The 14,512-nt window shown below is 38.1% G+C and overlaps 2 protein-coding genes across 2 annotated transcripts in view; one reads left to right on the forward strand and one right to left on the reverse strand.

The window, feature by feature from the left end:
- Nucleotides 1-343: 343 nt before the first annotated feature.
- The window catches only part of wdfy4 (WDFY family member 4), a 49,033-nt gene continuing 34,864 nt past the window's right edge, over nucleotides 344-14,512 (reverse strand). The window contains exons 49-63 of the mRNA XM_066678554.1: nucleotides 11,068-11,110; nucleotides 10,832-10,951; nucleotides 10,320-10,437; nucleotides 10,033-10,142; nucleotides 8,945-9,098; nucleotides 8,694-8,785; nucleotides 7,427-7,639; nucleotides 6,379-6,511; nucleotides 5,569-5,726; nucleotides 5,305-5,463; nucleotides 4,628-4,807; nucleotides 3,728-3,910; nucleotides 3,186-3,282; nucleotides 2,342-2,462; nucleotides 344-1,121 (exon numbers count right to left, since the gene is read on the reverse strand). Of these exons, the coding sequence (XP_066534651.1) occupies nucleotides 1,055-1,121; nucleotides 2,342-2,462; nucleotides 3,186-3,282; nucleotides 3,728-3,910; nucleotides 4,628-4,807; nucleotides 5,305-5,463; nucleotides 5,569-5,726; nucleotides 6,379-6,511; nucleotides 7,427-7,639; nucleotides 8,694-8,785; nucleotides 8,945-9,098; nucleotides 10,033-10,142; nucleotides 10,320-10,437; nucleotides 10,832-10,951; nucleotides 11,068-11,110 (1,948 nt within the window). The 3' untranslated portion in view covers nucleotides 344-1,054. The remainder of the gene's footprint in view (nucleotides 1,122-2,341; nucleotides 2,463-3,185; nucleotides 3,283-3,727; nucleotides 3,911-4,627; nucleotides 4,808-5,304; nucleotides 5,464-5,568; nucleotides 5,727-6,378; nucleotides 6,512-7,426; nucleotides 7,640-8,693; nucleotides 8,786-8,944; nucleotides 9,099-10,032; nucleotides 10,143-10,319; nucleotides 10,438-10,831; nucleotides 10,952-11,067; nucleotides 11,111-14,512) is intronic.
- On the forward strand, nucleotides 12,142-14,296 carry lrrc18a (leucine rich repeat containing 18a). Its single transcript, XM_066678555.1, has 2 exons — nucleotides 12,142-12,429; nucleotides 13,451-14,296. Exon 2 carries the CDS (start codon nucleotides 13,455-13,457, stop codon nucleotides 14,205-14,207), a length of 753 nt encoding a protein of 250 aa, XP_066534652.1. The 5' UTR covers nucleotides 12,142-12,429; nucleotides 13,451-13,454; the 3' UTR covers nucleotides 14,208-14,296.

Here is a 14,512-nt window from a genome sequence, read left to right on the forward strand (position 1 = left end):
AGACACATATGAAAGTACATGTAAAAGTATTTGTAAAAAAAACAGATAAAACCATTGAGTATTATGCAAACTTGTCTAGTTACTGATGAGATGCATGTGATACTATGTTTTAAAATCCTATGTTTTTAAAATCAGTGAGACCAGAGATTTTATGAATTTCTGTAGCCCCAAATCCTGACCAATGTCTTTTTTTGGGTATGTGTAGGGAACTCCCACTCTAACTGGCTGAGGAAAGTTGATTCAGCCCTTCTGTTTCCCACAGTTTCAAAAAAAGAGCAAAGACACAAAAAACCACAGAAAATGTACACATCTGTATTTATATTTAATGTAAGATTGCAAGGTTGCCAATACAAAAATCAACTTAATTACCCTGAGACAAAAGCAAAACTGCCTCATAGTCAGTATTAAAAGAACATGAAAAATTGCCCTTCTGCAGCTAAATATGAAAAACATTATATTAAACATGTTGTATTCACATACATTTACACAACATAGAAATTACAAAACAGTAGTTTATGATTCCAACAAGACTGCACGTATAGACTGTATAGATCTCTGAGCAGGAGCCTGCTGCTCACTGCAAGACAATTGCCCATATCATATGAAAACATGAGCAGACTAAACATCAGGGGGAAGGAGTTTAAAAGAAAAACAATCTACAGCTAAGATAATGCATGGATTGTAGACAGCTGGCCTTGAGACTCCTGCAGGCCAGTGTTTCTAAAATAAACATGGCTTGGCTCTGGGATCATCCAGGGAGATGAAGGAGGGGAAATCCTGCTCCACAATAAAACTGAACAGCAGTGTGAGTAAAAAAAAAAAAAATACTGCAGCATCTTTTGTTTCTTAAATAAGCAGTGTTCTGTTTCAGAATGTCTCATGAAGTCCGAGAAACTATGCGTCATCCCTCAAAGCCAGCAGGCTGTGTGTGGGTTTGTGGAGTCAGCAGTGGTGCAGGAACCAGGGGATGTACTGGTGCTGGGCTGCTGGATCTCTGGGCTACAGTCCCAGCTGAACGCTGTGTAGGCTGTGATCTATGCTCAGCTGACCACTTTTAGCCTTCACAAGTCCAGCTGAACACTCTGCCCCAGGCATCACCTACCAGCAGAGAGCCATGAGTTCTACACACACACACACACACACACACACAGAGAAGGAGGGGGGTTTAATAGGCATTCAGAATTTGTTGGTATGTCTCAACACCCATTCTTCACTTCTACACAAGAGTGGTTCCATTTTTTGAGAACAAACTGTGGAATGCCTGACTGTAACTTCAAATAAATATCAACAGCATTTTTCCTACAATTCAGTGGAAGTCTCCAGTGTTTGAGTATGCATTCATGTATTAGTCATTTCTGCTAATATTTTGCAAGTTTGAAGATGCACACACACATATAGAGTGGATCAGACCATTGACAGCAGTTTTTGGCAGAGGCAAACTTTTCCAATTTAACTAAACATTTTATAGCATTCCTTTAGCCCAGAGGTGTCAAACCAAATCCACGGAGGGCCGTGTGGGTGCAGGTTTTCTTTCCAACCATGCAGAAGCCACACCTCATTCCACCTGTTTTTAATCATTGGATATAATCAATAGATCTTGACTTTCAGTAGTGTGGGGCTTTTGCGTGGTTGAAAAGAACACCTGCACCCACACGGCCCTCCGTGGATTTGGTTTGACACCCCTGCTTTAGCCCTAATATTAAAAAGCACACTAGCAATATAGCAATATTAAAAAAAAATGTTTTAAAAAACATTTTCGGCTTTGATACAACTCCAAATACACAAAACCACTCTTGTGTTTACTAAAGGTCTACCACCTGGCTAGAAGACAATCAAGAGGAAACACTCATCACTAAAAGCTAAATTCTGTGTGAATGTTAGTTAGTTTCTTTAGTTTTTTGTAGCACCTTTTTAATACCAAGGTTGGTTTACATTAATGTGTAAATATTTCTGAAAATATGTATCCTTACTTTAACTGTGAAGTTTTGATTTTTCAGTCAAACCTGATAATTTGTTCTCAAATAGGAAAACAGCCCTATATAACTCTAAGACACATTTAAAAATGGTTTAAGAGCCTTTAGACTAAAGATTCATATTGGATACTCTATGGAATTTAGCTATCATTATTATTATAGCTAGCATTATTTCCATCTTGTTGCTGAATAATACATTTTAGAACACTGACATATGTAAGTCTAGAAGTAAAATTAAAACAGTGGCGGTTAGTTAAGTAGGGATCAGGATTCTGAGCAAATTTCTAAATAAAAACACTGAAAATCCACTAAATCTGACTGAAAATCCAGGCCTTCATGTGTGTAGGAGACTGGATTTTCAGTCATACCTGGATATGGCAAGGGCAGACACAGCAGGGTTGTTTTTGTAGCGTCTGCGAGAAATGGTTTGACTCCGGTTTAGTTCTCGACACAGGACCAGGTGTCTCTCCCACCTCGCACTGCTGTATTCTGAAAGAAGCACAAAAGCAGAAGAGTGAGAAACGAGCCGCCGCTTTTATTAATGGTCAGCATGTTGTTAAATTGAGAAAAATACATCTAATATAAAGCCTTCACTGTTACAAAGAGTTCCCCCAATTTAATTTGTGCGTTGTGATACTTATATGCTCTGACGCTGTGCTGTAACCAATGTGCACCAAATTGGATTTGGGTATTATTGCTTTCTAAATTGCATGCCTACATCAGCGAAATTGCTCATCAGTGTTTACCGGCTGTATGTTTAATAACTTTGCCCCATAATTCCTTGCAGCTAGCCCTAATGCTTGCACAAACAGTGCACAATTATGAACTTTTCTCTGGATCCCTCCGAGTCGAACTTCCGGCTCAATGTCTCAGTCATGACACTTAAGAGTAGATACGGTACAATTGGATTTACAAGAGACGTCTCTGAAAGATGCCCTGTGTTAGATTCCTGCTATTTCATTTCACACATTACGTGGATATTAAAAATAGCCACTTTTATCATATCACAGTGTTGTTTTCCCGAATACTACAAAAGAATTTCTGCTATATTGTTCTCATGGGCTGGTGCATTAGATGCATTAGACAAGCTCATGGTTGAAATAGTCTTATAACCAGGCAATCTAATCCAGCACAGCCAGAGGCAACTAAAGACTGGAAAAAATCCAGGCTCTTGTTCAATGCCACTGTTATGGTGAAGTGTATTAGTGTTACCTGTGTCCTCTGTAGACGTAGATACAGCATGCCCCTGAGACTCTGAACGCTCCTCATGTCCAGGTAATTGTACCTTTGTATATTCAGTCTTCCATATCTGCAAGAGAGTCACACAGCTAATGAAGAAAAAAAAAAAAAAATCAAACGCAATAGAGGCTATAATCATAAATCAAATCTGTGGGCCATTGATGTAGCACAGGTCCGTGCTCCAATTTGATGCCTAATTTAGAAACCATTTTGATTTAATAACTGCTCTTAGCTCGTCTAAAGTGAGCATATGTTACTCTCAGAGCTTCCTTGGGACTTCATATAGCTGCCTGTGAGGCCTTTTTCAATACCACAGTCATCATATTTGAATATTTTGCAGCCATATTACCTGACTATTAAAAAGGAAAAAACCCAGAAAGATTTATTACCTACACAGAGGAGTTACTTGTTTGAGAACTATTCTCATTTAAAAACTCATGATAGGGTCTAATCATCAATAATGCCTAAAGCAGAAAAGTGCACAACTTGTGTGGTTGGAGTTGGAGGGCACTCACCCTAACGATGCCATCTGAGCAGCCGGTGATGATGACGTTATGTGAGTCCCACTCGTACTTCCGTGTAAAGCAGCAGCACTGAATGCTGCCTTCTGAGCCATATGGGGTTTTTACAGAGGCCAGCATCTGACCCTTCATTGTCCACAGGTACAGATGTGTTTCTGAACATGACACAATTTCACCCTGAGAGAGAGAGAAAGAGAGATTGTGAGAGCGGGACAAAATGGGGTGGGAATGAAGAGTGTCAGGGGCTAAACCAAAATTCTCAGTATGGAATTTTTTGACAGATAAGAATGATCAACAGTTGATGTCATGTTGGGGATGACACCAATTCCGTCAACCAACTGGGTTTAAATCTTTGTATTTTAAGTGCAAAACTATTTAATCATTTTATTAGGTACAAGTCATTGTTTCAATATTGGATTGATAACCATAAATAAAATTTCAAATTCATCAGTCCAAAATAAAATGACCCCCATTGTAAATATGCATCAGGCTTTGAATACTTCAAACATGTTATTCCCCAAAAGGAGTCGTACAGGGAGGCTTTAGGAGGAAGTCATCTGAAAGTGGCCATAATTCATAAAATATCAAATTTCAATACATTGTCAGGAATTCATTTCCTCTGTTCCAGACATGGACCAGACAGAGGAGTGTGAAAACTATGGCTCCACTGTGGAGGGAAGGATGTAGCCTCCCCTTCCTCACTGGGCTGGAAGGTTCTGGAATACCATCAGACTGTCTGGGTGACCTGGAGCACTGGGCTCTATTTACGGAGGACTGAGAGGGCAAGAGGCAAGAGCTAATGACACAGAAGAGGATTGATAGACGAAGAATAAAACACAAAGAGGCATGGAGGCATGAAGAAAGCTGCAAGACAAATACTATGTTTAAACTCACAGTCAAATCATTGATGGCCAGTGCAGTCACATTGGAGGAGTGCGTGGGTAGCTGAGTGATGTAACTGAGCTCCTCCAAGTCCCACAAAATGCATGTCTGGTCCTGAGAGCCACTGATTATCACACTGTGAGCTTCTGACACCACCACACATGTTACTGTACCCGTGTGCCCATACAACACCTGCAAGGCATAAAGAAACAGAAACTGCTACAAGAAAACATATTTCTAAAACAGTAACTCTACACTGACCTCCTTGTATCTACACTCATCGTCCTTTTTTTATCAGCTCCTCTGACCATACTTGAGACTGCAGTGCTGAGAATGATCCAACACTGAAACTATACCTACACTATGGGGATTCAGTGGGGGTCCTGCCATTAAAAAGCAGGGTGAAATGGGTATAAGAAAGTATGCAGAGTAACAGGTGGACCCATTGATGTTGGAAACCGGTATAAACTATAACTACTGCATAATGTTGGAGCAGTGAATGTTAGCACATGCTTTGCTCAAAGCTACAAGCTGCATCTTATAATGGCTTTTGTATTTTAACCAGAACATTCTAAATCAGATTTGTCAGTTGTATTTATGACTGTCTTGTTGGTTTATTTTGCTTTGGTTAAAAACTATAAAGCATAAAAATGATAAATTTTGCACAAATATATTTGTATATATCTGACCTGTTTGAGCTTCATGTGCTTGAGTTTGTCTTTACTGATGGAGACATCCCACACACACACCACCATGCTGCTCCCAGCTGTGATGACAGTGTTACTGTTGGGACAGGCAGCACACACAGCCCCGCCCCAGTCTGATAAACCTTCAAACACTGCAAAGCCCTGATAGACACAACATAAGCAATAATTTAACAAATAACTTTCACTCAGTGAAACGAATGACTCTGTGAATATGTGGTTGAGGCAATGAATGAAACATATGAACACCTTTTCTGTTGTGTAGTTCCCAAATGAGCATGTGTCGTCATAATAGCCCCAGCAGAAGTACGTATTCCAGAAAGGAGGTATAAGCAACTTGTTCTTCTCCACAACTAACATGTCTTTCTCTCCACAAACAATCTGACCGACAGGACCATGCATCAGCTCTAGGGGGATCCATAGTGAGACAGAATTATTAATTTCATCACACTTCAGCATTACAGTAAATGGAAGATTATGTAATCAAGATATCTCCTGACATCTACAGTCCAACAACAACTCATTAACTATTGTAGTTTTAAGTCCATTCGATTGTCAGCTGCTTAAAAACAACGGACAAAATATTGTATCTGGAAATTGCTAAATAAAAAAATTTATTTTTTATTCTTTGATCATCCTAATGACAAAGTGAATTGTGCTCGAACAAGAGAAAGGGAGATATGTGCTATAGTTTGAGAGAGAGAGAGAGAGAGAGAGAGAGAGAGAGAGAGAGAGAATTTTCATCTCATTTTCCAAAGAGACCCTTTTGGGATATTGAGATTATTAAATAAGCCTCAGTGGCAGCATCATCAAGATGCTCCTAACAAATAGAATGAGCTGCTGCCCTTCTGCCTGTGAAAATTAGCCCATGAACAGTCTAGCCAGCATGTTCTCTGCAGCTTCTATTGTTCCCAGTGGACATGGCCCCATCTTGTAAAAAATAATTGAGGATAGGATAAAATAATAAGGTGGCTAAGAATGATTAAATGAGGGTATTTCTCAAACCCACTTCCGCATAATTTCTTCTTGAAGTCTGGGCCTACAAAAGCAGCTCTGTACCTTTTATAGGCTGAGGAGAAGGCTTCAGTTTGTCCAGTCTGAAGAAGAATGGAGTAACATGATTGGCTCCGGACGTCTCCTTGCCTGTAGAGCTCTTGTGTGCAGAGCGGCTGGGGTGAGGCTTTGTGAAGAGCTGCCAAACAAACATTTATTATCTTAATGACTGCTCTGTTTATCTAGGACCCAGCCACTGAAATTCACTGTTAACTGCAGCACTTCAAGCCAACATTATACTTACAGCTAGTTTTCCCCAAAACACTACACAAACATATTTCAGAACTTTAGAATATTAACAAAATTGCACAAAAGATGTAGAGGGAAAAGGCACTTTAATAACAATATCCATTAACTGTAAAGCTAAATCATTTTTGTGCTTAAGTTTAGTGGGTATGGGATAATGATGAAAGAAATTAGACACAGTTAGGAAAAAAAAATCATGTGTTATTTTTATACCACAAAGAAAAAAGAAAAAAAAATAATTGATTTTTGAGGAAACATGTATTATTCTTCAAAATACAACATTATAAAAGTTTTAATAAAATATAATTGTAAATGCAATTGTAAGTTCACCCTTTACCAAATACAAAAAATTAGATCAACTTGCACCATGAATTTTTTTTTTTTGGCAAAATCCAAATAAGCTTTGTCATCAAGATAAAATTCCAGAATTAATTGGAGCAGTTTTCAGTTAATGTGTCGAGATTAGATTTGGCCCAATCAGTTGATCAGAAGAGAAAATAAGCAAAGTAGGGCCCTTTCCTACATTATATAATAATGTTTTAATGGAAAAAATTTTATTGCCATGACTTGAAGTCTTTCATAAATCAAATTTTTCTGTATTATTATTATTATTATTATTATTATTATTATTATTGTTTATGTATTTTCATTCTATTTTAATTAAACAGCTGAATAAGACATGTCGGAATAGACAGTGGATCATTTGACAGAGAGGAAAAGAGTGTGTGCATGAGGTGTGTGATGTCTGTTCCTCCTGTATTTGTAATTAAGGATCTCTGTGTTAAAGACAGATTCTGTGGCTGAGCACCTGTTTCGGGATCTGACCAAAGTTGCTGACATAGCCAAGGACAGTGTTTTTCTTTAGTGGGTCCTTCATGGTCTCTGCGTCGTGTTTGTCTGCGTAGAAGTAAGGGTGAAATGTGTTGAGGGCCTCCACTGCTGCTGCACCCTGCTGTTTGTAGCCAAAGATCAGATCAATCCACAGGTGCAGGTTTGCACTCACATAATCACTCTCCAGAGCCTGAGGAAAGGCCACACAAAGTCAATATCTACATCCAGCCTGGAAAATAAGACACAGCCAGAACAGAACTGCAGTCCAAATAACGCATAATAACTTTAGCTGACAAATGGTATGCACTTCAAAAAGCTTCTATTGCAGCTTTATATATGAAACATTCGTTTACTACATTAAATATGAAACTAAATTCTGCACACACAAGAGCAATAACTCTCAAAAACAAGGACAAGAAATATAATTTGTTTTGCACTTCAAATTGGAATTACATTCAAAACATCTGCTCTAAAATATCAGAAGGAATGTTAAAGACTAAAGATCATTTTTTTGTTGTTGGAGTTCTTTTTCATTCCTTGAAACTTTTCCGAAAAGGGCAGGAGGGCAAAAGAAGTCCAAATATGACCATTCTTAAAATGAGGGAAACAATTATGCAATAGTAAGAACTAAAACAAACAGTGGTAGATGGTCCCTATATTGTCTTTAGTTAATTTGCATATGAAGGAGCATAAGCGGACAAAATAGCTCATTTTGTGTGAACTGGAAATGATACAAATATTGCTCAGTAGATTGGGAACTGATAAAGCCTGGCCCTTATATGCCTGCAGGCATGGCATGGAGAAAAAGAAAGCATTCATTCCAATAAGCAGCAGGCTACAGTAATGGAGTTATGAGAGAGTGCAGATATTGTGCTTGTGCTGAATTGGCCCTGTTATCATGTAATGACAATGGCGTTAAGTAGAGTAATGGGGCTTTCTTGATGAACTCAACAAGTGCCTATTATCTCCACAACAGCACAAACCAGGCCTGAGCCAGAAGCATTTAACTCTTTCCAAATGCATCCAGCACAATGCAAATGCCAAAAGGTATTTATACAGAACACAAATGCTATGGTGATATTATTCTTTTGTGTATTATAGTAGTGGTGACAGTCTCCATCAGAGGGAAGAGGAGAATGGGTGATAGTACTGAAGGGTTGGAGGGGGCAAAAGCTGCTGGTGTAGTGGCACTGGCCTGAGAGTCATTATGTGACTGACTGAAACCACTAAGATGGATTACTGACTTCTCTGTGCATCCGTACGAACTCCTGTGGATCTCCTTTGGCCCACGGTGGCAAAACTACATCTCCTAGAGAGGTTCCATCCTGCATGCAACCTGTAATCGCAATACGGCATCAAATAGAAAATGTAGTTATCTTCAAAGGGAAGCTTATTTACAACATGATCTTTTACTCAGAAGAAAAATAACTAGACTTTTTATCCTTCATTTATTTTATTAATTGGGCACTACATTAGTTGTCAAGTCAAATCTCACCAAACTCAAAGTTGTTGGAGTTGACGAGGAAGTCTGGCAAATAGTAAAATTCTGGAATGAGCTCCCTCACATCACTCATGTTGTCTCTTGAGGCTGATTCCCATTCTTTCTGCACACTGTGGAACATTCTTTCAGGAACATCGAAAGATCCACCCTGCATTTTGACACAACAGCAACAACAATAAAAACAACAACTGTTATTTACAGGCCATGGCATTAATACAAAAAACAGCAATCTTAACCAAATCAATTCATTTAACCTTAAATAAATGCCATCATGGAGGAAAGAAAAGCAAACACTTCATCTGACAGTCTCAGCAGCATTATGATATATTCCTATGTACTTGCTGTAGCCTAGCAAACTTGCTGCTTTAAATCGAGGTGTCTGGAGAGACACAGACCAGAATCAATTCATCAGAATTGACTGAGGGTTTATTCCATGGATTAAATTCCTGATGGAAATCTCTGGAAAACCTATGTAATTTGCTGTAAATAGATTACCCTCATTGAATGAAAGTAATAAATACTGTACACAGAAAATGCATTTAGTGCCCCAAATCTTGTTATGAATATTACTGTACAGAAGAACGCTGTTCATGGGTGGGAAATATCATTGTAAAGCGTCATCCTAATATTTGCATTGTGTTATACTGAATATTAAATATGCATGACATTTTATTTTAATCAATTGGTTCCTACTTTATAAATAAGATATTTTTAAAGAATAAAATGTGGTTTTGCATACCACAGATGCGAGAGAATTTATTTGCATATATATTAAAATTCTCACTTTAATTCACTTTTGTAAAAACAAAACAGTTCTTGCAAATCCCAACAAGGCAAACAAATAATGGAGCTTCTTTCATTTAGTAAGCTTATTTGCAAAATTGCATTTTGTAGGAGACGTACTGACACACCAGGGCTTCATACTGTGAATCGCTGGATTTTTGCATCATTTAAAGAATGAAACTCTGAAGCATAATTTTGACAAGATAAATGATAGAAGCTCTCATAAAATCCAGTCAAGGTCCAGTGAAGGATAGCTGAGGGGACAGTAATGGGGAGAAATCAGGATATACATGTTTTACCTGAAGAGCAAGGAAGGTCTGGGAGAAAGGCTCCAGCCTTACCAGGTAGGACGCCACTATGATGGCTGAGGAATAGTGTGTGCAGTAATGACACTGTGCAGACAGGTCACCTGTAACACGGAAAACAAGCTTCTTACAACACTGCAATTTCCTGCACTAAAAATAATTACTTTCAGCAGCTTTTAATGAAACTACTGAACTTCAAAATCTATATCTCATCCACTCTGTACAATAGTTTAATCAAGCTTGTCATATGTGCTGAACAGAGACAGAGATGTAAGTCTCACCATCATTGCTGTCTACCTCATGGTATCGCTCAATGAATTTCTCTCTCCTTTTCTCAGTCTGAGCACCCATTGGTTTGGACAAATCCCTAAATGTTGCAGGGGATGACAAATCCAGTGTCTAGAAAGCAAGGAATGTAATAACAATGTCAAGGTAAGGTTTAAAAAAGGGAAAAAAGTCGGCACAACTTTCTTATAATAAAAAAAATAATAATAACAATAATAATATAAAAAATATTATATATATATATATATATATATATATATATATATATATATATACACACACACACAAATATATATCCTGTGATAAGTATCAGTGAACTTGCACATGTTCATATATTTTTAACGTGAGATTTAAAATATATAAATAAATCAAGTAAATTACTGTATATGGCTTAAGTGCTTAGTATTTGGACATGTCCAGAGTGCTGATATTGGAATCAGTATCAGTTCTGTTCTAAAATATATTTATACAGATACATAAATAGACAAAGACAGACAGATAATTTTACCTCTGATTCATAGTCAGCAAGAACCCATGGAAACACTGGATATTGCATCAGATCATTGTAGGTCCTTCCAGATAACGTATTCAAGTGCATGAGGTATTCAAAATTACTCATTTCCCCTTTCTATTAAAAAAGGACAGTTAGCACACAGCAGTGACAAATCAAAAGGATGTGAAGAATGCAAACACTGAGCTGCAATTTAGAAATGCTGATGCACTGAGACGGACATTGGACAGTACCTGCCATTTAGTAAGAGCTATCTTCTCAGAAGCTGCTGTCCTTCTGCACCAAAGCAAAACAATCAAATTAGCAAGTGAAACACAGAGGACCGGTAGATAGAGAATAGACAGGTCAGGCCAGGGATAAAGTTAGTTTTGAACATTCATAAGGAATGAAACATTGGGAATTTTGCTGTAACGTGTGACATCATAAGGATACTGTGCTTGCATAGAGACAAGGCTTAGAACAGTGAGGCACTGAAGGATCTGTGTGGATGAGATACTGTCAGAGCACTGACAGGAGACATTCACTCAACTCTGAGAGGTAAGCACTCACATATTCAACAGACATCTTCCCTGAAGCAGCAAATGGTGCCATCTATGGGCTTTAACTTAACACTCAACAGATGAGAGTTTGTAGAGGAATGCAAGGCACTTCATGTCTACTGGTAAATCATATATCAATTCAGGGTCACGTTTTATTAATATCAGCAAGAATACTTCTGCCTACTGAATGTATGTGAATATCCCCCTCTGGTACTTGATTACATATTTAGAATGTACATCCAAGAAAATAATCCCCTAATGCCTTATACGTGGCTTAGATATAACTAGACATTTGCTTTTATTCACTACATTCAGAGCTATGGATATACAATTAGACTCAGCCTCTATCTCCATCAACTCCTCCACCACATACTTGCATTTTGAGCCTAATAAAATAACAAGATTTGTTCACTTGGTTTCAAATGTAAGACGGTCTGACTGAATTCACCCATTTTAGTTTTCGGAACACAGCAGTTTCAAAGGGAAGTACACAGCCATGTAGTTGACTACTTCACTAATGACACATCTTGCACATACAAAACACCACATGAACTAGTAAACAACTTGAATTTAACTCAAGTGTTTCATTTGTCTAAAGTACATTTCCACTGTTAGTAGAATAGTAAAATGAAAATAGCATTTGTTAAATGGTTAAAATACTATGTTGGGTTTCACATTACATATATTTTAGAGGCATACAAATGCAAATTGTCACAGTTCCCTTCTCTTTTTTGTTTTAGGGGAGGTCCATTCAAAGGAGAATAAATGCTCTGCACCTCAGGCATGTGTTGCTAAGCAGCAAAGTTAAAACAGACAAAGCTTTTTTAGCTGCCACTAACATGGCTTAGTGAGGAGACACTGAGTTTGTCTAAACATTATCAACTCGCTAATCCAGCTGAACATACAAAGCCAATTTAAATCTTGGTAAAAAGACAAATTTATCAAAAAATCCTACTTTGGAACGGTGAGGATTTCCTGGACCAGAACGACTATCTTATAGTCTTGGTGACCAGACCACACTACTGACCTACTATACACAACCGACATATGACACTGGTAAGTAATATATTATGTAATTCTGATTAATTGTTTTTAATTTTAACAACCTCAGTTAAATCTTCAGATTAGAACAAGTTTGCTTTAAATTTTCAGAGAAATTGTCATTATACCATTGTACGATTTAAATAAATAATTCACTCATGTATGCATAGCACTAAAACAAAAATATATAACAGAGATGCCTGCACCTAGCTTATCTTAAATGATCTTTAAAATGTTGTGAGTTTGGAGAACTATTACCCATTACACTTCATACATCATTAAAAGATGTATGAATCTTCAAATATTTAGAAAAAAAAAACCAACCCATGAAGATGGATCATCACATTGGTCAGATCTCTATAATTGCAAGTTTGGATGTGAAGGATTCACCCAGATAATTCTAATGGAAACAAGCTAAACCATATTAGGCTTGTATCTATATGCACTTGAATATGATTAATGAGTCGCGAAAGGGCCCGAAGGGCTTACAATGCAGCCACTCTTCTGTTTTTAATAGGGAGGTGTGAGGTGCATGGGTTTTAAATCACTTCCCTGAGTGTCATTTATCAAAGCACTGATTTGACTCCGTCCACACAGTCGCACATCCTGTGAAAAGCACTTTGGATCAATCAGCTGTAACGCAAGCAGCTCTCACACTCACCAGCCACAGCCATTTGTTTTTCCCCAGAATTTACATTCATTGCTCTTGTCCTCATTGTTATCTGGTATTAGCCTCAATTAGAGCACAGTATGATCTTAAGAGATCCCTTTAGGGTGAGATGGGTGAGTGAGTTGGAGTGTAAACATTACACCCTGCTCATTCCTCAAAGGACCCTACATTTCCCTCTAATGTGCCTCAGGGCTTACACGACAGCACCACTCCTATGTAAATAACTGAATTGTTTTGTCATTAAGTTGAGCATGTTTAGTTAAAGGTATTAGGTCCTGAGATAATAATTACACAGATCAAGTTAAGACTTAATCAGGTTGACACTGGTATGAAAAAAGGCTTAATCATTAATCTGTGTTCACACAGCACCATGGGTAAAGGGAAGAAGGAAGGACCAAAGGGCAAAAAGATTACCCTTAAAATGGCCAGGAAGGCCCTCAAGATAACGCCTGATGGAAAATGGCGGCTAGATCTGAGCAACATGGGTCTCAATACTTTTCCCAAATGCATCTTAAATATGATTGACATTGAGGAGTTGGACTTGAGTCGCAATCGGCTAAAGACAATTCCAGACTTTATTGGGCAGTTCAAGAAGATTCACTGGCTGGACCTTCATAGCAACTACATAGAGCAGCTGCCAAAAAGCATTGGACAGCTGGAGGCCCTGTGCCATCTCAACGTGTCTAACAACAGCTTGGGCTCTTCGGGTTTACCTGAAGAAATAGGCAGCCTGAGGAGCCTGCAGACGCTTAACCTGGGCATGAACCGGTTGACTGCTCTGCCTCCAACTATGTCTGCTCTGAGCAACCTCAAAGAGCTGGGCCTGTTCGACAACCAGTTCACTGTGCTTCCAGAATGCATCCTAGTACTGTCCAACCTGAAGAAAATCAACACCAAACGCAACCCACTAGACCACACTCAGGGAGAGAGCAAAGACAAAATGAGCGAGGAGCTATACGTGATGAGGGGAGAGGATCTGTGCAAACTCTGCCTGGAGAAGTGTAAAGAAGAGAGGCAAAAAAACAAACAGAAAAAATGTTCTAACCTGATTTTCTCAGGGCTGATCACACCAAATTCAGTGGCACAGACTAATCAGGAGCTGTGGAGAATAACCACTGCCTAACTGTGCTGCTCAAAAAAGACCTGCCTGACCTGCCGAAAATATCGTTACAATTTGTAAGGATTTTAGAACACATGCTATATTTCAATGACTCATTTCTTGACCTTGAAAATGCTACTGTATTGTTTAGCATAAAATAAAAATTAGAATAAAAAAATATTGACTAAAAATCTCAATAAAATGAAATAAAAACACAAATAAATTGTGTGTGCTGTTAGAAAAGCACCAGCAATAGAACTTGCTATAATAGTGATTTCAACAGAATAGCTGCCATTGTATTTGCCAGTCTATTTTGCTTTTAAAATTAA

Source organism: Hoplias malabaricus, chromosome 8 (assembly GCF_029633855.1).
Source record: "Hoplias malabaricus isolate fHopMal1 chromosome 8, fHopMal1.hap1, whole genome shotgun sequence".
Classification (NCBI taxonomy): domain Eukaryota; kingdom Metazoa; phylum Chordata; class Actinopteri; order Characiformes; family Erythrinidae; genus Hoplias; species Hoplias malabaricus.

Excerpts from the sequence above, each read along its gene's own strand:
- lrrc18a (XM_066678555.1), top strand. The coding sequence starts at position 13,455 with ATGGGTAAAGGGAAGAAGGAAGGACCAAAGGGCAAAAAGATTACCCTT.